The 25,530-nt window shown below is 37.9% G+C and overlaps 2 protein-coding genes across 4 annotated transcripts in view; both read right to left on the bottom strand.

Annotated features, from left to right (window-relative positions):
• Positions 1-16,717, bottom strand: part of LOC129744375 (WAS/WASL-interacting protein family member 1-like) — a 31,601-nt gene extending 14,884 nt beyond the window's left edge. Inside the window, exon 1 of the mRNA XM_055736875.1 lies at positions 16,199-16,717. Coding sequence (XP_055592850.1) covers positions 16,199-16,702 — 504 coding nt within the window. The 5' untranslated portion in view covers positions 16,703-16,717. The remainder of the gene's footprint in view (positions 1-16,198) is intronic.
• A 239-nt stretch (positions 16,718-16,956) lies between these two features.
• Positions 16,957-25,530, bottom strand: part of LOC129744371 (prominin-1) — a 36,908-nt gene continuing 28,334 nt past the window's right edge. For 2 of the 3 annotated variants that reach the window (XM_055736866.1, XM_055736867.1), the window contains exons 7-8: positions 17,585-17,701; positions 16,957-17,226 (exon numbers count right to left, since the gene is read on the bottom strand). In XM_055736866.1, the coding sequence (XP_055592841.1) occupies positions 17,064-17,226; positions 17,585-17,701 (280 nt within the window). In that variant the 3' untranslated portion in view covers positions 16,957-17,063. Of the gene's footprint in view, positions 17,466-17,584; positions 17,702-25,530 lie in introns of all 3 variants that reach the window. The other variant, XM_055736868.1, reaches the window with a different exon arrangement.

The following is a 25,530-nucleotide window of genomic DNA, read 5'->3' as shown; positions in this document are numbered from 1 at the left end:
TTGTCATTTTTGTCATTTTTGTCATTTTTGTCATTTTTGTCATTTTTGTCATTTTTGTCATTTTTGTCATTTTTGTCATTTTTGCCATTTTTGTCATTTTTGTTATTTTGGTCATTTTTGTTATTTTTGTCATTTTTGTCATTTTTGTCATTTTTGTCATTTTTGTCATTTTTGTCATTTTTGTCATTTTTGTCATTTTTGTCATTTTTGTCATTTTTGTCATTTTTGTCATTTTTGTCATTTTTGTCATTTTTGTCATTTTCGTCATTTTTGTCATTTTCGTCATTTTCGTCATTTTTGTCATTTTTGTCATTTTTGTCATTTTTGTCATTTTTGTCATTTTTGTCATTTTTGTCATTTTTGTCATTTTTGTCATTTTTGTCATTTTTGTCATTTTTGTCATTTTTGTCATTTTTGTCATTTTTGTCATTTTTGTCATTTTTGTCATTTTTGTCATTTTTGTCATTTTTGTCATTTTTGTCATTTTTGTCATTTTTGTCATTTTTGTCATTTTTGTCATTTTTGTCATTTTTGTCATTTTTGTCATTTTTGTCATTTTTGTCATTTTTGTCATTTTTGTCATTTTTGTCATTTTTGTCATTTTTGTCATTTTTGTCATTTTTGTCATTTTTGTCATTTTTGTCATTTTTGTCATTTTTGTCATTTTTGTCATTTTTGTCATTTTTGTCATTTTTGTCATTTTTGTCATTTTTGTCATTTTTGTCATTTTTGTCAGTTTTGTCATTTTTGTCATTTTTGTCATTTTTGTCATTTTTGTCATTTTTGTCATTTTTGTCATTTTTGTCATTTTTGTCATTTTTGTCATTTTTGTCATTTTTGTCATTTTTGTCATTTTTGTCATTTTTGTCATTTTTGTCATTTTTGTCATTTTTGTCATTTTTGTCATTTTTGTCATTTTTGTCATTTTTGTCATTTTTGTCATTTTTGTCATTTTTGTCATTTTTGTCATTTTTGTCATTTTTGTCATTTTTGTCATTTTTGTCATTTTTGTCATTTTTGTCATTTTTGTCATTTTTGTCATTTTTGTCATTTTTGTCATTTTTGTCATTTTTGTCATTTTTGTCATTTTTGTCATTTTTGTCATTTTTGTCATTTTTGTCATTTTTGTCATTTTTGTCATTTTTGTCATTTTTGTCATTTTTGTCATTTTTGTCATTTTTGTCATTTTTGTCATTTTTGTCATTTTTGTCATTTTTGTCATTTTTGTCATTTTTGTCATTTTTGTCATTTTTGTCATTTTTGTCATTTTTGTCATTTTTGTCATTTTTGTCATTTTTGTCATTTTTGTCATTTTTGTCATTTTTGTCATTTTTGTCATTTTTGTCATTTTTGTGATTTTTGTCATTTTTGTCATTTTTGTCATTTTTGTCATTTTTGTCATTTTTGTCATTTTTGTCATTTCTGTCATTTCTGTCATTTTTATCATTCTAGTTGTGTTTGTTACTCGTGAATTTATAGTCTTTTTCATCATTTTTATCTTTATTGTCATTTTTACAAGTATTTCAAATTTTGACGGTCGCCAAACAAAGTGGAGAATACAATTTCCTTCGTTTAAAAACAGGAAGAAGTTTGTTTCATTAAAAATGCTCACTTCAGATGTGCATTTAGAAAAATAGTTTTTAATGCAGAATCTATTCCAAAATTTTGTTTAAAAAAATCGCCTCAATTTGTGAAAAAATGATTTCTGTTTAAAACATCTTAAAAGATAAATTAACCTTTTTCAAACTTAGATCTCGCCAATTTCTGCTTTGCAAAAAAGGTCAAGTAACTATAATTTGTCAACTCTTTTCAGATTGAGCCAGAGGAAAAACTATCAAGAAAAATATATCTTGGTTTTTGCGTTACATATAAACAAACCATGAACCTTGGCTTTTCACCTTACAAAACGTTCGATGTATAAAAAAAACAAAAAATAAAATAACTGTTTTGATATTATGCGTCTCTGAAAACTTATTTTAAACCTGTTTAACAGTCGGATAAAAACTAAAATCGCGAAAAGCTTCTTTGCTCGGCCAATAAGTGTCATAAAATTTTTTGACATGCCCACATGCATTACCCGCCATTTTCAACTGTTTTCCTTTGGATCAAGAATTTCAATTTTAAAATAATGATAACTTTTTCCAGAATATACTAGGCGCCTTCTCATATAAGCAAAAATGAAATTTAGGATGCAAAAATAAAAAAATTTCAAAAATATTTTATTTAAAGCTTATCTGAGTTTTCTACCTGAATTACTACGCATTTTTATTGTTTCAAACCATATTAAAACTTTATGTGCTCATTCCGGACTCAACCAAATCATTTTATAATCAGGGAAGCAAATCAAGTAGATCTGATAATGATAACTGGTTAAGTTGATGAGCGCTAGTATAGTGTTCTTGTGGATGATTCTCTTTATTTATAGTATGTTTAAATGATTTTTTTCTAAACCTAATATGGCGTCTATAATACTTCTTCAGTCACTCACTGATTTGCTGATACGATATCTCTCCAGTATGTTTTTTCGCAAATTTTTGAAGGTTCTGCAGTTTTTGGACGTTACAGTCCAACATACGACTACCTTCAAAGCTTCAATGATTACGCTTTACTTCAGCTATAGGGAAAAATGGTACAAAATGCGCAGGGCGGGCTAAATGCGCCACCATCAGTATTTCACTAATCAAGCATTTTTCAATATTTCTGAAAATGCCAGTATATTCTATTTACACTTTTATGCGTTCACATTTGTGGAACTTCTAAGTTTTTTATATCAAGTTCATTTGATGAAAATACGAAAACAAAATTTTTTAGGAATTTTTCTCTTAATTTTTCAACTTTTCGGAATCACGGCATCTAAAAACAAAAAACTAGCAACCTACAATAAAAATGTAGAGGCGAGGCAAAGCGTCCATGTCCGCTTATCTTTAAGTATGTTTCATACTTGTATAAATTTGTGTACAATTTTACATCACAATACTTTAAAAGAAATTTGTATGTTGAATTGGAAAACATAACATGAATATAAACGGAAATATTTTAAATTCCTGAATTTCATAGAGATTTAATTAACTTTTCACAAGAATGTCAGTATATCTGGCGACACTGCGCGTAAAAATTCATTTTTCAATTTGTGAAATAAAATACAATTTTTTTAACCTATCAAACACTTTCGGGGGCACTAAAATCAATAAACACGTAATAAACGCTTAAAGGCGCGTTTGGTCACACACATATGCGCATTATGCCTCTACTGAATCTGAAATCTAATTTTCAACCTACTCTCCAAACTACATTAAATTGGTGGCCTTTTTGACCTTTCGGTTATTCAAATTATCAGATTTAGACAAAAAATAAACCAATCTTCCAAACACAATCGATAATTGAAGTTAATCTTTTCAAATGTACTCTAAAACAAGGCTTTTTTCTTAACGTGGGATTATGCCCCCTCTTCCCCTAAATCTTCTATAAGCGAAGAGCTCCTAAATATTATCCACAAGCGTTTGAAATATTCTTCGAACAGCCAAAAATAAACGTTGACACTTAACGAAACTATATCTTTTTATCATTAAAAATTTCTCTGACACTTGATTGGAACACTTTATCATTTTTTTACATAGAGAGTCTCCCAGGATAGCAATAAATGCAACACGTATGTTTGTATTTTTAAACAACACTTCAATATAAAAAAAATGTTTCTGACAGATAAAAAGCACATAGTATAACCGCGGGGGGTTCTAACCTTTAAAACCCACTGTGGTTGCCAAATAGTAGCCAGCACTGAATGGTCCCTTCGTGAAGCATGTAGCTTATGCGCCACTCCGACCGAAATCGAAGACCACACGCCAAGGTCTGAATTGCCCGGCTGAGACTCTCGTCAAGGCGAGTCCATATGTTAATCCGAAAGGGATTAAGGACCGATTCAGGTGACTTACAAATTAAGACCCAAAAGCTCGAGTGGGAACTCGGTCACACTCTACCAATTCGTCCGAAACCAGATTCAAAGCCAAGATGAGGCGGTAAGAGTTCGCTCATACCTAAAGGTATCTTCATTGGCTTACAGTTACTCCAATCCGCCCCACAAACAATTACAGAAGTACACCAAGCTACTCATTATTAAGGCACGAGGCCATTTCTCCAAAAGTTAATCCGAACCCGAGTGATGGGATTTCAAGTTTATCTTCAACTAAAAATTCTGTCGATTAGGAGTTTGCATTACACTGTATTTATTGCTATAATGTGTTTATTTATGCTAGCATAACGAAAGGCGCTTTCTTGCGCAACTTCATTGACTACTGAAGTGAACGCATGGTAGTTAATGATACAGATTTGGCTTACAATATTTCACTTCTTAGTTTTATTTTTCTACTATCTAACTCCTATCGGTGCGTGCGAGAATTCTACGAAAAACACGATTGGCTATTGGTCTAGACCGAGGTGCTGTTGATGCTGATGTTATTCCGCATGGGGATTCCCCGTTCTAGTGCATCGGAATTCGAAAAATTCATAGTGGGACTTCCATAACTTCTCTACTTATGCATAAGATTTATAAATTTTCGGAAATTTGTCAACCACTTTTAAAATACTTTACGGACGCGTCCGACGCTTTGTAAGCGGTCCGAGAAAAATCGGATTCTGCAAAGTGATCCGTTGCATGAAAGATGGACGACACACTGCGAAGATGGGTATGAAATTACTGGAATAGGCACATGAGGGCAATGACTCACCAATTGTAGCTGGGTTGGCTTTACCTCGTGGCAATATCGTGTGTCGTTGTCGAGTCTGCTGCTGTTCACAACCGCTATTGAGCTGCTCGGTCGTCGTCGATGCTGTTTAAGAAACAGCTTGTTGAACGCTGATCTGATGGTCGGCGGCGAATGGACCTCGCCTCGTTCCACTGAGTGAGGACCCCGGGTTGACGGTTGGGGCCCTTCTCCGACCTCCCGTCGGAATGTCCGGTTCGTGGGCGGCCAAAACTCCTCCGCTTCGCTAGATCGGGCGATACTTTTTTTGCCAATACGGCAGTACTATTAGCACCACAACTTGCGGTCAAATTACAACGCACGACTTTACCTGCAACTATTTTTCTAGTCACGCACAAATTCTCGGCCCTATCTCGCACTAGTAGTTTAATTGGCGAACTACTGTAAATTTAGAAATTTTAATCTCTAATAAAATCAAAACCACATCACTTAAATTTACCTATTTAAAGAAAAATTGATTGAAATTTAAAATTAAAAAAAAAAGCGAAACGCGATCAAAAGTACACTTCCGTGCTCACTCACGAACCAGATTAAAGTGTTCTGTAAGATGTATCCTCAGATTAGGGAAAGCCATCTCGGGCGTACGACTTTAACGGAAGTACGTCATTTCCCGATCCATCTTTAGAAAATCTTCGGGAATTCTTAAAATTGGATAAGTCGCACGCTATTGGTCCGTAATTCGGGTCTTCCTGTCTCTTTCCAACCCTCTTGAAATAGCCTATGGGTCGACTTGGGGGAGTAAGCTTGACCCTCATCCCTTCGAGATGAGCTTCGATTAAGGGATGGGAACATTCAGTGCTTTCACTGCTTAGTTGCATACATTTTGGCGTTTACGATTCGAGATTCGAACAGTTATCCAATTCAAAATTTTAAATGGTGCGACCGCTACATAACACCGGACTTGTTTTACGAAAATTTGGTTTTCGGAGCAAAACCAAATTTTCGTAAGGGAAAACTATTATTTAAAATTTTTATTCCTAATAAATGTCTATGTACAATTTACTATGTCTCTAAATTTATGTCTAATTAAGATTATTGGTTCCTCGATTACGAAATCTGACGAAAACTATGTTTGGTCTTTTAGATTAACATTTCTCTTTTACTTCCGCTATGGTTCCCCACATTCCCGTCAGGTTCCTCTGAGTCGGATTTATTTCCATTTCGGGAACACAGTTGCCGCTCAGATTCACCGCAAGCATTTTTTTTTATTCATATATAATTCCTGATAACATTCGATTCGTACTCCAAACTTATTTGGTTAATTTGTTTCGAATTTCATCACCCCTCAACACTCCTTACCGCTTTCGTAACGCTTTCGGTTACTCGCATCAGTGTCTTAAACGCCGAACGCTTCGACCAAACTCGACATCTGATGATTTAACCATTATTACAATCAATTCACTGGTTTGTTTATGTTCAATAACCCCGAACAGTCTCGGTCAAATATGACATAAGTATCAAACCGTAATACCGTACTAAATCACAGGCTCCATTTTCAACACCGAAATAAAATTTAATCAGTTAACTAAAACGTAACGCCTATGTGATTTTACCCACCCCATAAATCTTGATCACCCCTAGATTCGATTCTCAACCATAACGGGTGCGAAAGAGAAATGTCAAAGCAAAAGTAAACAAATGATCGAAGCGAGAAGTGTGGTTTTTGCTAAATCTGCAAAATTCTAGTTAAAAACGGTAATTAGTCTGTTCCTTCGACTTCAATGAATCTCCAAAAACTGATCCCAAACTTACGTGCTTGGTAAGTCCTCATTTAAACTAATACTTTTTCATTTTAGGTTGCTAATGATTCGGAAAACATTTCCCTCCACCCTCCTGAGAAAGAGCTTTGTTTGTGTCCGGAAATTGGTGATTCGACGCCGACTGATGATGCTTTGGCCGCGGAAGGTGTTCTCCCCGACAGACGTGTGGATTTTTGAACCGTGTCACTCACAGGTAGGTATCCGTTTGAAATTACTCTCATTTATTGTTCATTTTAGGTTATAATCTATGTTCCCACGAGCTGTGAACCTTCTGGGTCTGATCCTCGCTTCGGTTCCCGGTTGTCCCTTCCTGATACGATTAATGGACTGATGATCGATGTGGCCGATTACGATTTCCAAAACAGCAGCACCGTGGTTTTTTTTTTATCTAACATTTGTATCGAGAACAGGTAAGTCTTTCAGAAAGCCATCACTTAACCACTTTTCTCCTTCTTAGGCCCCGTCCGACCGTGGTTGCCTGTCGAAGACCACCCTCCCTGCAGCTTCCGGACCTGGCACGCCCCCTTCCGTTTGCTCGATTGGCTGGACCTGAAGAGTCCTACCCCAGGTTTCCGATTGGTGGTTGGTTCCCCAGTCCCCCATATGCTTTGACCAAGGTGAGTTCGAAAAGGAAACCCGAACAAGGTAAGCGCGAAAAACCAACATGCAAAAGAAACATATTTCGATGTATGCATGCCACGAACTCAACATTGTCCTAGCCTTAAAATTTGTTAAATTAGCCTTAATTAGCATAAGGAAAAAAACAATCAATACTAAAATTTGTAATTATGCAAAGGAGTAAAATTAGAGCTAAGTACTAACCTACTTAATAAGTGCACATTGTGAACTATGCTACTAATATTTCTGAAATGGAAAATATTGGGAAAAATAATGAGAAGAGTAGAAAATATACTAAGGCTAGGGAATATTAAAGGAGCTTTGCACTCCTCTTCTCATTTCTTTTTGCTGTGTTAGCACTTTTTCAATCGATTGTTTTTCGATTAGGTTTCGGTTTGTTTTATATTAGATGAACTTGTTTCGAATGACCAACTATTCCTTTGATTTCTGTTTGAATTGAACTCCTGTAGTAGCCAGCTCGATTGACTTCGGTTGCTCAACACGGTCTTCTCTGAGAGAGGACTTATGAGTCTTAGGGCGATCAGCGTTCAGGTTTCCCCACTTCTGAACTCACGCTAGGCTTCCAAACTGTACTCCTCATCAATGCCATTTGGCTCCGAGTTTTATGGTTGGGTAGGTCATCATCCAAGCGGCTTAACCGATGGACTCACTCTATGCTTCTGGTCGAGGGGAAGGCTATACGCGCTACTACAGCAATCAAACCAAAAAAAAAACGAAGGACGTTTTGTTGTAATTTTTCTCTTGCTTCCAGCTAACTTTTAATGTTCCTTCCAGTAGGTAAACTGTTTTTGTGGCAAGGCACGATCCTTTTGGATGTGTTTACAATTAAAAGAGCGGTACAATATTTTAAGCCACCAGAGTTTTTGCTTCATGGTGCACTGGTCCCTTCTATGAAAATAGAGCTACATAGCTGAACTTTAATACCTTCTAAGTTACTCCCGATGAATTGGTAAACTTTTTTAAGAATTTACAATTAAATACCCCCAATCTTTTCCCGTCTGGAGATTCCAAGTCATAACAATGACTGCCCACAATCCTTTTAACTATAGCTTCCAGGTATTTAGGAGCCAGTTTACCACAGATCCCTCTACCTTTATCTGATAGTTCGGTGTTCTTTTTGAGCACCTTTTCTCCCACCGCGTAGGTTGGACAGTTCGCGTTTGATCTGAGGTTGTAATGCGAAGCGTGCTTGTCATAGGCTTGTTTTAAGTTTTTCCTCACTTCCTCGAATAGTTTTTCCCTCTCCTCTGCACCCAACTGACCATCATCCGCTACTGACGCATCTCGAAGGCGACGATATTCCGCTCCATTCGAAATCATGTTTCTTCCGAACAGTACAAAGTAGGGCGAATATTTGGTTGCTTCGTGTACCGAATTTCTCACCGCGTTCGCGATCGTCTGTAGGTTGTTCGACCATTCTTTGTGATCCTTTTTAATTGTTGCGCGAACAGCTGTTGTTATCACCCGGTTCACCCTTTCTGCGTCGTTAACCTGCGGGTGATAATTTGGAGTTCTCCAATGTGTTACCGCGTACTTTTTTAGAAGGTTCTGAAACAGGTGCGAAACAAATTGAGTCCCATTGTCTGATAGGATGACCTCTGGTACTCCAAATAATGAAAATATGTTATTTTCAACAAACTGGACCAGTGTTTCAGCTGTCGCTTGACGAAATGGCTGTACAAGAATAAATTTCGAGAACACGTCGGTTACTACAAGAAAGCAGGTGTTCCTTCCTTTTCCTGAAACTGGTAAGGGGCCTACATAGTCCATTGTAAGGAACTGCCAAGGATGTTCGGCCATCTTCTTTTGGTTCGTCATCGGTGGTGTCGTATTCTGGTTTGTTGCTTTCGACTTTTGGCATGTTAGGCAGGATTGACAAAACTTCTTCGTATCGCTACGCATCAAAGGCCAAAAATGCCGTTCCCTTAACGATGCAAGCGTCTTTTCAGTCCCCAAGTGTGCTTGGTCGTGGACTGCTCGTATTATCTCTTCTCGTTGAGCCTTAGGAGGGTAGCTTTTCCATTCAAACCGCGGGTCTTCAAGTCTATTAGGAATTTTGACATATTTAAGGATTTGATTATCCACTACGCGAAAATCTGGAAAGTTTCCCGGTTCCTTCTGAATTTTATCGATCAACTCTTGGTGTTCCCTGTCCACGGTTATTGCACTGATAGTTTCTACCGATCTAGATAGACAATCCGCAAGTATATTATTTTTGCCTTTCCTATACTCTAACTCGATGTTATATGACTGTATTTTCAAGGCCCAACGCAACAACTTGGCGTTCCCAGTCTCAACTCCCATGGTGAACAACCAAAGTAAGCTTTTAGCGTCTGTTACCACCTTGAAGCGTGTTCCTTCTACGTAGTGTCTGAAGTGCTCAATAGCCAGGAGCACTCCCAGACATTCTTTCTCCACGCTGGCATATTTCCGCTGCGTGCTGCTCAGCTTTTTGCTGAAATAGGCTATAACTGTGGGCTGACTGTCGAGGATTTGAATCAATGCTGCACCAACTGCGTTGTCTGAAGCATCAGATTCAATGACGAATGGTTGACTGAAGTCTGGGTTTCCCAAAATAGGGGCCGACACCAGCGCTCCCTTCAGCTCTCCAAAAGCTACCTCCGCTGCTTCTGACCACGTGAATTTCCCTTTCGTCTTCTTGAGTAGGTCAGATATCGGCGCCACTATTCGGCTATAGTTCTGAATGAACTTCTGGTAGAAGCCAGCCAAACCTAATAACCGCCGAATGTCCTTCACGCTACGTGGTCGAGCAAAGTCTAATATCGGAACTATCCTGGTGTTGTCGATTGCGACTCCATTCTCGGTGAGCAAATATCCCAAGTATGATACTTGTCTTCTGCAAAACCGACTCTTATCAAGGGAAATCGTAAGGTTAGCCCGGTCTAATCTTTCCGCTACAATTCCCAATAAGCGTATGTGCTCGCTGAATGTATTGGTGGCGATCACAATATCATCCAGGTACACGAACACTTGGGGTTCGAGGTCGTGTCCCAATGCGGTCGACATAAGTCTGCACATGGTGAAAGGCGCATTAGTAAGACCGAATGCGCATACTTTAAACCTGAATAATTTCTTGCTGGTACGAAATGCTGTAAAATCGCGTGACTCCTCTTTCAGTGGGATCTGAAAGTACGCATCTTTCAGGTCGACCACTGAAAAGTACCTCGCTTTCTCCAACCGGTGAAATATTTCTCCCATAGCTCGCATAGGGAAGCAATCTTTTTTTGTTAAAGCATTAATCTTCCTCGAATCCAAGCATACCCTCAGCTTACCGTTTGACTTTCGAACAGGTACTAATGAGCTTGCCCACTCACTACTACATTCTTCGATGGCGTCGAGCTTTTGGTATCTTTCGATTTCTGCGTCCATCTCGGCCTGGATTGCCGGTGAACACCTGTAGAATGGTGATCGTACGGGCTTTGCTCCTTCCGTCAGGACAATCTCGTGCTCTATGAGGTGAGTGCGACCAAATCGATTCTCCGTAGTGATCGGAAACTGCCGAATAGTTTCGACTAGTTGGCTGCGTTCTGCTTCGGACAGCTCATGCTCCGTCTCGACTGTTTCTGGTGTCGTTTTGGATGGCTCTGGGGGTTCCAACGCTGGTATGTCTAATGTCTCGTCTGGGTCCGTTGGCTTAAGGGTAGGCAGGGTCTCTATCGGCAGTAAGGTCGATTCTAAAGTCTCAACCTCTACTTCCGGGTTCTCGTTTGTCGAAACTGTTACCACGCGCTCGAAACCATGTTGCCCTTCCATCATTGGTTGAATTCCAAAGGTTTTCCAAAAATTGTACCCTAGAATTAATTTTCGACAAACCTGAGGGACAACCAACGTCGGAACCACTCTCGTTTTGCCGCAGAACTCAATGGGGAGTTGTACATATCCCAGACAGTCATGAACTGTTTTATCTGCTGTTACTATTTTGAGCGGACTAGGATGCATTGTCAGACCATTCTTCTCTCCTATATCCGCAATGCTCGTTACACTTACGCTTGCTCCTGAGTCCAATAACGCATCGTAATTGGTATCGAAAATTCTAACTGAAATTTGCGGGCACGTTTCAGTTTGAATTCTAACCTCGCAAATTTTAACGAATGGATCATCAAAAGGCCTATCAGTGGGAACTGTTGTAATTTCTGGAATGTTGTTGTTCCCTCCCACGCATTCCAGAACTAGTTTCCCGCGTTTTGTTGGTTGGATTTCGGATGGTTCTCACAAAAGGTTGAAGTCTTACCTGGGTGTCCACATACATAGCAGAACACACGTTTCTCCTCCTTACACTGTCTCCACATATGCCCCTGCTTCCTGCAGTTCCAACAATAAGCGATCGGCTTACTGCGAGCTTCTGCTGTTGAGGTGACTTCATCCTTCTTCGCCGCGCCATAACTTGCTTTCGTCCTGTCTACAAACTTTCTGCGTTGATCCTGACCTCCTTCAATCGCGTTTATCTCCCCCTCGTCCGAGTATTCTGAATAAGTATTCTCCTGTATCTCTGCTGTGTCTAGGGTATGGATATTTGATGATCTAGGTCCTGCTTCTCGCGTTCCTCTAAAAGCTGGATCATTTGCGTCTATGCGATAAGCATAGTACTCCAACTTTTCCATAGTCTTCACTACTCTGCAGGAAAGCCTCGATCGATAATGCGGCCGCATGTTTTCGAAAATAATTTTGAATAGTCTACGCTCGCTGTACGGTTTCAAAAGCATTTTATTGAGTCTTTCAATTTCCATTTTAAAAGTTAAAAAGGTCTCGTTGCGTTGTTGTTTCCGTTCCTTGATCCGTTGTTTGTCACCCTTGTCCTTTCCTGGGTTACCGTACATGTAACGGATTCGTCTTTCGAAGTCCGACCAACTCTGCAACTCCTCCGAATAGCATAAATACCAATCGTACGCTTCATTTCTCAGGATTGTGTGGATTCTCTGCAGAAGTACATCGTCGTCGATTCTGTCCATTCTTGCAAGTCTACGCACCTTATGTAGAAAGTCCTCAAGAGAGCGATGTCGTGAGTCGCCATCGAAAGTGAGGTGCCACTTTTCCATACGGCGGTCAGCGTTCTGTATTTCTGCGTCACTGATACGCCTCCCGGTTGCCTGCCGACAATACCTGCCTCCTCTCTGCTCTCGTTCGTCACCTGTAGACTCGTATCGTGCGCCATAAAAACTGTTCGGTTCTCGACGATAGTTCTGGTGACGCGTGTTCCTTGTTTCGCTGTAGTGGTTCCTAGAATTCATCCGTCTTGACGCGTATTTCCGGTTTCGAATTCCGTCTGTACCTTCCTCTTCGCTTTCGCTTTCGTCATCGTCTGACATGCTGTCGGAGCTGCTTTCAACCTCCTCCATTTCGCTTTCATAGTAGTATTGCGGTTTGCGTATTGGTTTGCGTTGTGCGTTCCTCTTCGATGGTATACCTGTCCAAGTTGGGGTTGTTCTGACCGGTGTTTCCTTGGAACGAGACGGGTCCTGTTGCCTGGGTGTGGGTAACAAGCTCCGTGGCTGCTGTTTCCTGTCGTTGGTAACTCCTTGGGCTTCTGCCTTACGTTGTTCCCCTCCTGCTTCTGGTTGCCACATGGTCAATAACTTCTCCTCAAGCTCTGCAATTCTCTTCAGTAGCGCTGCCTGGTCCTCTTTACCTGTGCTTGATGGTTGGACCTTCGGAATAGCTCCCATCTGGTTTCTTCCCGTGTGGTGTGGTATCGGTGTGGTAGAAAAGACGCAATTTGGAATGTTCTGGCCGTTGTTAAGTGGGATCGTTGAATGTCCTGGCGTAAAAACTGTGGGAAACGAAATAGGGTGTGGTACAAAATGTGTAGGGGTCGCCACGTGGTGTGACATCGTGTTTCCTAACGGTTGTTGACCGTAGCCTGCTGTGGTAAAGTTTCCAAATGACGTCATCGGAGGCCAAAACGTTGATGTTGTTGGGTGTGGTGAGATTATGTTCTGTGGGATGTTCAGCTCAGTAGCTGCTGCTCCGGTAATGGGTTCTGTCTCTGTGGGAAAACTAGGCCTTGCCTCTTTTACAACCTCAGCTTTAACCGTTCCTATCGATCTTTCTGTGTCGAATTTAATTAAAATTCCCCGGATATCTGAGGCCAATTCCTTGACCATCTCTTTTGAAGGTTGATCGTCCGCCGTACTTCTCAATACCCTAAGAAGATAATGTTTGAGCCTAGAAACACTACGCTCGTCCGGGACGTTCTCCAACCTTTTCCTAAGTTCATTTACGATTCCAGCTATTCTGTCAAACTCCTGGTCAATCGTATACGGCGACGCGTACTCTTTTCCGCTTCTCGCATCTTCGTGAAAACATTTGCGTAAAATCCGACATTTCTCTTCTTGATTCCCCTGAAAACCAACCGCTTTTCCCCGAATCATTAGCTCGTATTCGACCTCATCATTGGTCAGATGTTCCACTTGTGGAAACTTTGACCCCATTTTGAATTTGAAATCTACTGGTGTGAAGTTCAGAAAAAAAAACCAGTTTAGAAATTCAAAAAAAAATATATAAAAAAAACAATTCAAATAAGAAAACTTTCAAAATAATAATAATTAATTAAGATTAGGTTTAAAAAAATAAAATAAAAATTAAGATTATGAAAAAAAAAATTTAAATAAAGAAAATTTGTTTAATGTAAAATAAATATGAAATAAATAATAAGAAAAAAATAAATGAAGATAAATAAAATTAACAATACACTTCTGACTATGAAAATTTATTTCCAAACACTCCGAAAGAAAATAAGCGATCCTTAAACAGTGTGTTAAATGCAAAGATTTAAACACACGCAATCCTTAACTGTATGGATCAATCCATACGAACTGATGAACCAAACTGAGACCTAAGATACTTAAATATATCCAACTTATCCGTACATAGAAAAGATTTTCAAAAAAAAAAACGCTATTGATCAAAACAAGTCCAAAAAATAATTATTTTATCCAGAAAACCTAATGTATGCATCTAAAACCTGCGATTGGGCGCCAATTATATAACCGCGGGGGGTTCTAACCTTTAAAACCCACTGTGGTTGCCAAATAGTAGCCAGCACTGAATGGTCCCTTCGTGAAGCATGTAGCTTATGCGCCACTCCGACCGAAATCGAAGACCACACGCCAAGGTCTGAATTGCCCGGCTGAGACTCTCGTCAAGGCGAGTCCATATGTTAATCCGAAAGGGATTAAGGACCGATTCAGGTGACTTACAAATTAAGACCCAAAAGCTCGAGTGGGAACTCGGGCACACTCTACCAATTCGTCCGAAACCAGATTCAAAGCCAAGATGAGGCGGTAAGAGTTCGCTCATACCTAAAGGTATCTTCATTGGCTTACAGTTACTCCAATCCGCCCCACAAACAATTACAGAAGTACACCAAGCTACTCATTATTAAGGCACGAGGCCATTTCTCCAAAAGTTAATCCGAACCCGAGTGATGGGATTTCAAGTTTATCTTCAACTAAAAATTCTGTCGATTAGGAGTTTGCATTACACTGTATTTATTGCTATAATGTGTTTATTTATGCTAGCATAACGAAAGGCGCTTTCTTGCGCAACTTCATTGACTACTGAAGTGAACGCATGGTAGTTAATGATACAGATTTGGCTTACAATATTTCACTTCTTAGTTTTATTTTTCTACTATCTAACTCCTATCGGTGCGTGCGAGAATTCTACGAAAAACACGATTGGCTATTGGTCTAGACCGAGGTGCTGTTGATGCTGATGTTATTCCGCATGGGGATTCCCCGTTCTAGTGCATCGGAATTCGAAAAATTCATAGTGGGACTTCCATAACTTCTCTACTTATGCATAAGATTTATAAATTTTCGGAAATTTGTCAACCACTTTTAAAATACTTTACGGACGCGTCCGACGCTTTGTAAGCGGTCCGAGAAAAATCGGATTCTGCAAAGTGATCCGTTGCATGAAAGATGGACGACACACTGCGAAGATGGGTATGAAATTACTGGAATAGGCACATGAGGGCAATGACTCACCAATTGTAGCTGGGTTGGCTTTACCTCGTGGCAATATCGTGTGTCGTTGTCGAGTCTGCTGCTGTTCACAACCGCTATTGAGCTGCTCGGTCGTCGTCGATGCTGTTTAAGAAACAGCTTGTTGAACGCTGATCTGATGGTCGGCGGCGAATGGACCTCGCCTCGTTCCACTGAGTGAGGACCCCGGGTTGACGGTTGGGGCCCTTCTCCGACCTCCCGTCGGAATGTCCGGTTCGTGGGCGGCCAAAACTCCTCCGCTTCGCTAGATCGGGCGATACTTTTTTTGCCAATACGGCAGTACTATTAGCACCACAACTTGCGGTCAAATTACAACGCACGACTTTACCTGCAACTATTTTTCTAGTCACGCACAAATTCTCGGCCCTATCTCGCACTAGTAGTTTAATTGGCGAACTACTGTAAATTTAGAAATTTTAATCTCTAATAAAATCAAAACCACATCACTTAAATTTACCTATTTAAAGAAAAATTGATTGAAATTTAAAATTAAAAAAAAAAGCGAAACGCGATCAAAAGTACACTTCCGTGCTCACTCACGAACCAGATTAAAGTGTTCTGTAAGATGTATCCTCAGATTAGGGAAAGCCATCTCGGGCGTACGACTTTAACGGAAGTACGTCATTTCCCGATCCATCTTTAGAAAATCTTCGGGAATTCTTAAAATTGGATAAGTCGCACGCTATTGGTCCGTAATTCGGGTCTTCCTGTCTCTTTCCAACCCTCTTGAAATAGCCTATGGGTCGACTTGGGGGAGTAAGCTTGACCCTCATCCCTTCGAGATGAGCTTCGATTAAGGGATGGGAACATTCAGTGCTTTCACTGCTTAGTTGCATACATTTTGGCGTTTACGATTCGAGATTCGAACAGTTATCCAATTCAAAATTTTAAATGGTGCGACCGCTACAATAGGTACTTAGCTCAACCTATTATTTTTGTTAAGAACTTCCCAGAACAAATTCGAGGTTCCTCGCTTACCAGCCACCAAAACAAGTCTTCCGTTTCTACTCACCGGTTCATCGCCAAGAATTGGTCTCGGCTCAATAACACCAACTCCATGATGTCCTCCAATTCCTCCTCCACCACCTCCGCCTCCACCAACAAAAGCACCCGCTCCAAAACCACCAGAACCAAATCCCCCTCCTCCGCCGCCGAAATCCCCATGATCCCCCTCGGAGTGGAAGGGAATTTTGATATTTATCGAAGGGACCGCCCCATAGTAGAACGGATTGTACGCGTAATGAATGTAGGACGATTCCATGTACGGTCGCCCGAAATTAATCTTCACCGAACCGGCGGGAGCTCGATGAACCGGAACCGAATCGGAATCCTCCAGCGAATCGACCAGGGTGAGTCCTGTCAGGAGTCCAAGAAGTCCCAGGAAACGTCCTCTTCGTGGAGGTTTCGTCTGCAGCTCTATTTGTCGGGAATTACTCCGAGTTGGGGTCGATGAAGAAGCCGTCGAAAGTAGCACCACAAACAGCAAAAGTACCACCGATATCACACGGGTGCACATTTTTCTGTCGACAATCGGTTATGGAATAGTTGACGCGAGATCTGGGAGCGGACTTTTAAAACATTTTATGCCACTGGTGCTGGTTTGGAGGGAAGCGTCATCCCGCATCGAAGGCCGTTTATGCTAACTAGGTAGCAATGAGTTCTTATCAGCCATGTTAGAGTTGCTTAAACTGATGGTTGAGGCAATAAACCGTTTAGCATCGAGTGACGTTTATGAAGGGAATTTATCTTTCGAAAATGAAAGTTGTTGCATAATTTTCACCGCCTTTAATGTATTCGTAGAACTCAGTACAAATTTTCCTTTGCCTTCCAAATTCCAAACGATTGAGTAGTACAAACCTACATAAAATGAGTATATTCTAAATTAAACATTCCCTAAAAATACTAGGATCATCAACATCAGCCGACAGTTCAATGTATTCGATGACAACTTCTCCATCGTGATAGGCATTGGTATCGTCCAGAATGACCTCGTCATCGGTGCAGCTTTCCTTGACCGCAGCAATGTGCACCGATAGAGATCTGTCGTTTTGACGTTGCAATTCAACAGAAAAAAAAGCAAAAACAAAGCAAAACAGAAAGAAAATAATTCACTGGGGACTTTCAACAAAACAGAACATTATAAATTATCATAGAACGTATGACTACGAAGAGATCATGATAAGTATTACGCTACACAGGTCCCAACCGGGTTTGTCAATCACCAGTTGGACCTGTCAATTTCCGGCAGTACACTGACAGGGCTGATGCCAGAGGCAGTTCTGAGGGATGGCCAATTTCCGGTGTGCGGAAGAAAAGTGGGGAAATTTTGAATTAGTTCAAGGTTGATGGAAGGTCATGAGATACTGAAGCGTTTTCTAGAATGTTCATGGTTTTTTACCTTTGAGTTGACCAATGGCTTGCAGATTCGTGATGCTGCAGTTGATGATGCTGTTGATGATGCTGTTGATGGTGTTGAGGACGGTGATCTCGAGGATCCGATCGCGTTGAACCGGGGCTGTAAATGAAAATTAATTGAAAGTTCGGGCAAAAATTGTTGACGGTTTTTTGTAGGCCTATATAAAATTTAGGAAGAGGGCATCAAGGTACATAAGAAGTCTCTAAATTCACGAATCTGATAGGGATTGGGATGAATCATCCAATAGAAATGAAAATCCCTGAAAAAAATGAATCTGATATTGCAAATTTTTACCACACGTTGTTCCATTAGTGCTGCTGGTTTATGTTTGCCTAGATTTGTACAGTACTACGAATCTCGGCTAAAAGTATATAGCACAAAACCTCAAAAGTAAAAATGTGGCGGTTTCCACTGTTTACCATATCCTAAAATCCCCAACAACTGCTCGCAAGCAAGGTAGTGGCAGACCAGTGAAAATTATGGACGAAAAAGGTCTTCGTTCTATTTCTCGTGCCTTCAACTACAAGGATTCACTGAGCCAATGCTTCTGTTTCCATATCAAACGGAAGCTTCGTCGAAAACCCGATTTTGGACCGTTTACAACTGTAATTTTTTTTTTTTAACAATGTACCTTCAATTTCAATAAATCAAATCTTCTTCAAGTACACTTGACTTTATTCACAGCTTGAAAGAGAAATTCCAAAATTTTGGTTGACGATTAACTGTTCTATCGAACATCTATTCTTAATTTCACTATTGTATAAAATTTACACTCATGACTGTTGATATTTGTGAATTTATGATCTAAAGTTCGATAAAAACGATTTTTTGAGAACTTTTTAATACGTACAGAAATTTCTTTGATCCTACTATTAACCTGCTTGAAACAAAAAAGCTATAGTCTCATTGCTCCGTTCAAGGTGTGTATATATTTAGGAGGTGTTACCGAATATCGAATTCCCGATTCAGCCATTTTGGCTATGTAGGCTATGCAACTATGCGGAACTCATGGATTTTGTTTACCAACAAACCACCGAAAAGCTGAGCAAAGAATAAACAAACTCATTGAGAGCCCCGCCCACTCTTCGCCTACTTACTGTGAAAGTCGGAGAACCTAGTGTATCAAAAAACCTTGGCTCCGTTGTTGGCATTCAACACTCAGCCGAAAAGGAAACTTTAAATTCACCTGGATTTTCACGTAGGCGCTCATTACGTGAATTTTCGCTTGACTTACATGAACCACTTAGAACCTAATACAAATTCACTTGATCCTTACGTGAAATTCATATAGCCGTTTGCTGTCAATACAAAGACACTTTCGAATAACGTGAAAATCCAGTAATCCACCTAGTACAAAGGGATTTGGTGCATTCTATGTGATGTTCACGTAGCTCTGAATAACTTATTCACTTACAATCTATGTGAAAGAATACAGATCATATTCAATATGGCTTCCATTCAACAGTTGGTGCTGGCAGTTAAATAAATTACGAATGATGGAGAAGCTGATTTTCCGTAAGTAATAAAAAGTTTATTGTTTGATTGTTGATTACATCTTTTCCTTTTCTAACAGCATTTGGAATTGGCTAGCTAACACGGACAACAATCACCAAAAGGATCATCAAATGAATTTGCGACAGTATTGTGAGAGAAATAATTTAAATAAGTGAAGTGTAGTGTGATTTTTAATACGTGGAGGTATAATAATTAGTCAAAACAATAAAATGTGTCTGCAAAACAAAAATATTTTTATTAATTTGTTCAGAAAAGACTCACTACGTTCATATTTCAATAAAATCTATGTGAAATGCATGTAGCAGAACGAATCCCCATTCACGTACGATCTACGTGAACGGTATGCCCTTCAAATGGAGCTCACCTACAACACATATGAAAATTATGTGAAATCTGTTTGCTACGCGAGCTCTGTTTGCTACCTGAAATTCACGTAGGTTTCACATGATTTTCAGGTTGGCAAAAATCTATGTATATTTTCACGTAGCGCTGATGTGAAAAGTTTTTTCGGTGAAGGGTGGAAAACAGAAGAAGAAAACAAAAAAAGCACTCAAATGTCAAATTGATCTGATTAAATCACTGACCAGTGAGCAGGTATCAAATTTTGTTTCATTGGAATGGTCAATCTTAAAACTTTTTTTAAGTCTTTGAGAGAGTTTTGCATTGGATAGGTTTACAAGTTTCATCAAACTGAGCATGCCTCATCTATGAAACAATAGCTTTGTTGATTTTGTTTGGTTACGCACGAATGTTTATCATAAACGACTACAAATCTTTTCAAAAAGTGCTCCTTTTTCTGTCAAAAAATAAAAAAGGCTACAGCGAATTTCTATTTGCTTGAACTAGGTTGGCAAAATAGAAATTTGGCTGCAATTTTACTTTTCGACAAAAAAAATGAGCACTTTTTGAAAAGATTGGTAATCGTTTATGATAAAAAATTCGTGCCGGAACCCAAAAAAACCAACAAAGCTGTTGTTTCATAGATGAGGCATGCTCAGTTTGGTGAAATGCAATGCAAAACTCTCTCAACGACATAATAAAAAGTTTTAAGAATGGTCATTCTAAGAGCCAGTTCACTGGTGTTGGGAGAAAGTGGTAGAAATTTTGACATTTTGAAAATTTCACCATGCAAAACTGTTTTCAAGATCTTGGGGCGTTGTATTTGCTATTTTTGCATCACAGCATGCGAAAATACAACACGTGTTGTAAAAAAATTAGAAGGCCACAGATCTTGAAAATGTTTTCGCATGGCAAAGTTTTCAAAATGTGCCGTAAGTGTAAAAATTTCTACCACTTTTTCCCAACACCAGTGAACTTGCTCTATTGAAACAAAATGTTATGCCTTCTCACTGCACTGTGGTCCAAAATGGCTAAAAGTGGATTTTTTTTCGTAGCGCCTCTGTCTTTTATTTTATCTCTTAAGTGTCTTAACAACATTTGTTTCTTCAAACACGCTTCATAACTTGAAAGCATCAAAAATTAGTCAGAGTTCACTATAAAAAAAATTGAAAACACTAATTTTTAGAGCTTTACTTTACACTATAAAGTTGTAGAATACGGGAAAATATGAAACTTTGTTGAATACATCAAAACTCTATCTCTTTTCAGAACAGAGTTATAAAGGTTTTCTTTTGAAAGTTATTTAATAGTGAATTTTTGAACTTAACTATAGTAAGATGAGGATATACATGAATAAGATTTTCTGAACATTTGTTGAGGCATTTAAAACACACGGTTTGCACAAGATTTAAACATTCTATGACGTTTCTTAGCCAACTTATTGTAACTTTAAATTTTATTTTTACTCAACTTCACGAGCGTTTATTGCAAAAATGTGCAAGTGAATTTTTAAAACTAATGAATCACATTAAAACTTGAACTAAGTACAACAAATTGGTGTTGTTGTCATTTGTCTCCACGCGCTTATATTTGAACACAACAAGCATATATTTGATGTGTTTTACGTGTTTCCATACAAAAATGATTTTCAACTGCCTTCTGCCTTCGTTTCGCGTAGCATCTGCTTAGCCTGGAAATCGATTTTTCCATTTTTAAAGGGAAGGGAATCGCTGCCCTGAATTTGATCGTGTTCCTGAATATTAGAAAAATAATTCCTTCGAATTTCGGGAGAAATGAAGTGCTACGAAAATCGTTAGCAATCTCCCCGTGTCTCAGGAAAACCTCTTGTTTTTCGGCAGCTCATGTGTCGTTTTGAGCTGTTTTCCTGTTTTTTTTTTTATAAAATACAATTTATGAAACAATTAAAACTAAAATCGTGTAAAAACTACATATCGGGGTTGTAGTTTTCAAAGAGGTGTAAAGAGTAAATGTATAGATCTTTACACCACTGTTAAATTTCTCTCAACTCGTTGTCAGCACTCTGAATTTGGTATTAAGAGATCTGTTTTGATCCAAACTTCAGTTAGAAAATATTCATCTCTGTGATTTCCTTTGAACTGCTTAGTAAAAGCACTCTCGTTAACACGTTCGTCACCTTGGGATATCGATCGGGTGGCGTGCAGAGATGCCAACTGTTTTTCGAAAAAGTCTGGAAGATTTCAAAAAAGAGTCTGGAAAAGTATGGATTGCCATTTTGCAAGGTACCATTCCATCACATACTATCAATTTCTGAGCCTATTGTATTAGTAGGGACAATACACTTGCTAAGCTTAACTCCATATTTTACATATATCTTCGCAGCATACCCATCATACATATCTTTCCAACGCTTTTCAGTTACTTATTTTAATCATTTTCAGTTATTTTATCAAAAACATTATGAAATTTCACTGCTTTGTAGAATAATTCATGTCCGAACCCAAAAGTCTGGAATTGTCTGGAAGAAATACGAAAAGTCTGAAAGTCTGGAAGCCTTAAAAAATATCTGACGGAAGTCCAAAAAGTCTGTAAGCTGCAGAAAAAATCTGAAGAGATGACATCATTGCACTTTGGGGTTTGAGGCTGCAAAAAATAAAAAAAAACTGAACTTTATCGAATCGCTTTCTTTATTATTTTTAGAAAACTTAATATTTGATATATTCCAGTTTTCAACTCATTATCTTGGATACTAAACGCACCACAGAAATTAGACTTTGAAAAAGTGAAAAATTTATATGAGGAAGAAAAAACATTATTATTTTTGTTTTCGACTGTGAAATTTCGATAGTGGGAAAAATTTTATCGGCTTTTTTCAGTCTACTGGGCAGTGAAAACGAATATTGTTTGTTGTAAATCACTGAAACGTCGGAAGTAAAAACAATATTCGTTTTCACTGCCCAGTAGACTGAAAAAGCCGAAAAAAATTAATTGCATTTGTTTTATGGAATATATTTTTTTATTAAATTTTAAAGTACACGATATGAAAGCTTATATAAAAAGCTTTCATTTAAAACGTTCAAAACGTTTATACACTAAATTGATCTATGATAAAAATGATTAAATAAACATTTTTTTTTAGTCAAAAACATAGAAGCCATGTCAGAAAAAAGCTCCACATTGCATCCTACTCTTTTTACTTTTAAGATCTAGTTTTCGGCCCTTAAAATGCAATGAAAGAATTTCCAGATACCTTAAAGCACCGTTTTTAGAGTTATACTCAAATAAAGTTAAAAATGTTATTCAAATGGTTAATTTTTACCCATAAATGAGTAAAAATTCAACAATGTTTACGATGGTTTATCATAAAAAATCTTTTCTCATGATTAATCAATCTTTTCACACATATTTCTCTTGATTTTCATGAAATGATTTGACAATATTAATCAATTTAATTATAAGTCTAATCAACGTCTTTCAAAAGAAATAAATAGAAATAGTAATTTTCATACAAAACTTTCAAAATTCATAAAAGAGTCCAAAACACCAAATAACTCTTTGCCACCTCATTGTATGGATCTACCCCATAGTGCACTGGTGACGAAGGAAACTCCTGGAGGTCCCCGTCACATAAAAACGGGTGACGCTCTCTTACTCAAGTTAGCCGCATAATTTCTCCACGCGATGGAAGTTTTGGATTTCTCTGTCTTACTCAAGTGTGCTTGACGACGATCATGAGCTTTTTGTACGTGCTAATACTTGGAGGTTTTTTTTGCTTGCAAATAGGGTTTTTGTGCTATCAAAAACGGGACCTGTAAAATTCTCAAAGATTATCATGGTTTGCCTTCAGTATGTAAAAGTTTCTTCCAAATTTACTCAAATATCACTTTTTTAAGATTCCTCAATTTATTTAGTGCTAATCCGAATAGCATAAATTCAATTACAATTCAATCTATTCGCTATTTGCCGCAAAGCTAATTAATTGTTAAGCATCAAAACTAGTACGGAATATCCATAGAAGAAATCGGTTTCTTTATGTTCGTCTAAATCTTTGAAATATTCTTATTTCATTAATTTTTTTAAATGAATTTGAATAAATTACCACTTAGGGATTTTCAGAAGAAACATTATTTTTGTAACTAAAAATACCTATTCTGTTTGGTAATCAAATGAACTGGAAATTGAGTTAACACTGTTAACAGGTGCGAAAATCTGTGAACTTTAACGGAGATTTGAAATCTTTAAAACTAATCTTAACACGTTCATCGCCAAGGGTCACCCACAGCAAAATATGTCTTATTTTTTAAAACCAGAACATCAACTGGAGTTATCATTTTGGTTTCAAATTGTTGCTAGGGAACAGTGAGCGATTTGTTAATATTCGGATATAATTTGGAATAAAGACGATTGCTGCATATTGATTATATGATTACGTTTAGCGACAAACGTATTTTGTATTGAAATTCTGTTCCCAGTATTTGCTTAAGATTCTCATTTCGTGTTCGCATTAAAATTTATTATATCAAAAATTATTATGAGAATTCAGATTGAGAATTCATGAATATTTTTTCATATCTGAGTTTTGAATTACAAAGAGTAGGCGGCTGTCACACGAAGAGCACGTGTTTTTTGTTTGCTTCGAATTTGCTCTGAAAAATTGAAATCTTATATTTCTAAAAAAAAGTGATTTAAGTGAATACCATTGAATTTTTGTGAATTTAAAGTGCTGAGAGTGTTTTGGGTCACGGAAATCAGATCCATGGGCAAGGCTTATGGATAAGTTACTCCATGTTCACCTGGTTGAAATTCGTATGCTGCTTCCCAAAAATGGATGAATGAAACGAAGGGTTGTGGTTGTATTTTTGCACATTTAGTGAAAAGTGTTTGCTAGTCCAAATCCTTGGATGCTACTTAATGAAGACATCATGTTGGAAGCATGAACATTAAAATTGCTATACTATTTTAAATGTTATTTTTAAATTAACTGGTGAACATGCTGGTATAGGAAAAAAAAATTATGTTTGGACGATCGCTATAGCAATTTCGGCATGCTGCGATCAGTCAAACCTTTTAAATATTCCCGATGTCTTTTATGGATTGAAGATAAGTATCTTTTTAAATGGTTAAAAGGTAAGATGTTTAAAATGTATTTTTATTTATAAAGCTTAGTTCTTTTAGAAATGGGACAGTTACGAATGCGTGTATCTCAAAAACCATTTGTTTGATCCAAATACTTTCTATGAAGTAAATGAAGGTAATCTTAAGATAATTCATTAGAAAAATTTAAAAAATTTTTTTATCTTTTTTTGTTTCAAAAATTTCTACTTTATTGTTGGTACCTCCCATAAGTCGGCGCACACTTTTTTCAGTCATTTTGTCCCAGTTAAAGCGTTTTTAATGGAATTTCGGCTGGCAAAATCTGGCAATAACGAAGTAAAACCACCAAGAGATTAAATTTAAAGTATAATCGGTTAGTTTAGATCGTAGGTTGCGAAGGGTACATACAATATTATTCTTTTTAGGCTTTTAAAAACAACGAAAACAAAAGTTTTCGTTTTGAGAATTGTTTTTTTTTTCCACAGAAGCAGAATTTTGGCAAACCATTATACTTTTTTACAAAACAACCAGCAAATACATACTTTAATATACTAGGGATCTTGCCAAAAGCAGAAATATTATAGGTTTTAAACGCTGGAATTTGTTTGAAATAGGGGTTTTCATAAGTTTTGTCAGCCATCAGAAATCATCTGTCTCATGGCCTCGGTACCGGCTATACAGCTTACGAGCTCTGGAACTAGCAAAAAATTGTTGGTTGAGGTTAGGTTTGAATGCCTCATAACTAAGCAACATTTCGAGCTTATGGGAAGAAAATTTTTAGGAGATATCAGAGATCTACACTTAGTTTTTAGCTTAGTCAAAATTTAAAATTCTGGTTTGAGACTTGACTTCCCTGATGACCCTTTACCGAAGTTGTCGATCATGTGCTTCACTCCAATGCTTGATTTGAACTTTGTGGACATTTTTGGAAGTGTTTGCATAATTTTCCACCACACAGTAATTCTTTGAATAATCAACGGTTTTGTCAGCTATCAATTTGA

This window comes from Uranotaenia lowii, chromosome 2 (genome assembly GCF_029784155.1).
Source record: "Uranotaenia lowii strain MFRU-FL chromosome 2, ASM2978415v1, whole genome shotgun sequence".
NCBI classification, from domain to species: Eukaryota; Metazoa; Arthropoda; class Insecta; order Diptera; family Culicidae; genus Uranotaenia; species Uranotaenia lowii.
This window is presented reverse-complemented; position numbering and strand designations above follow the sequence as displayed.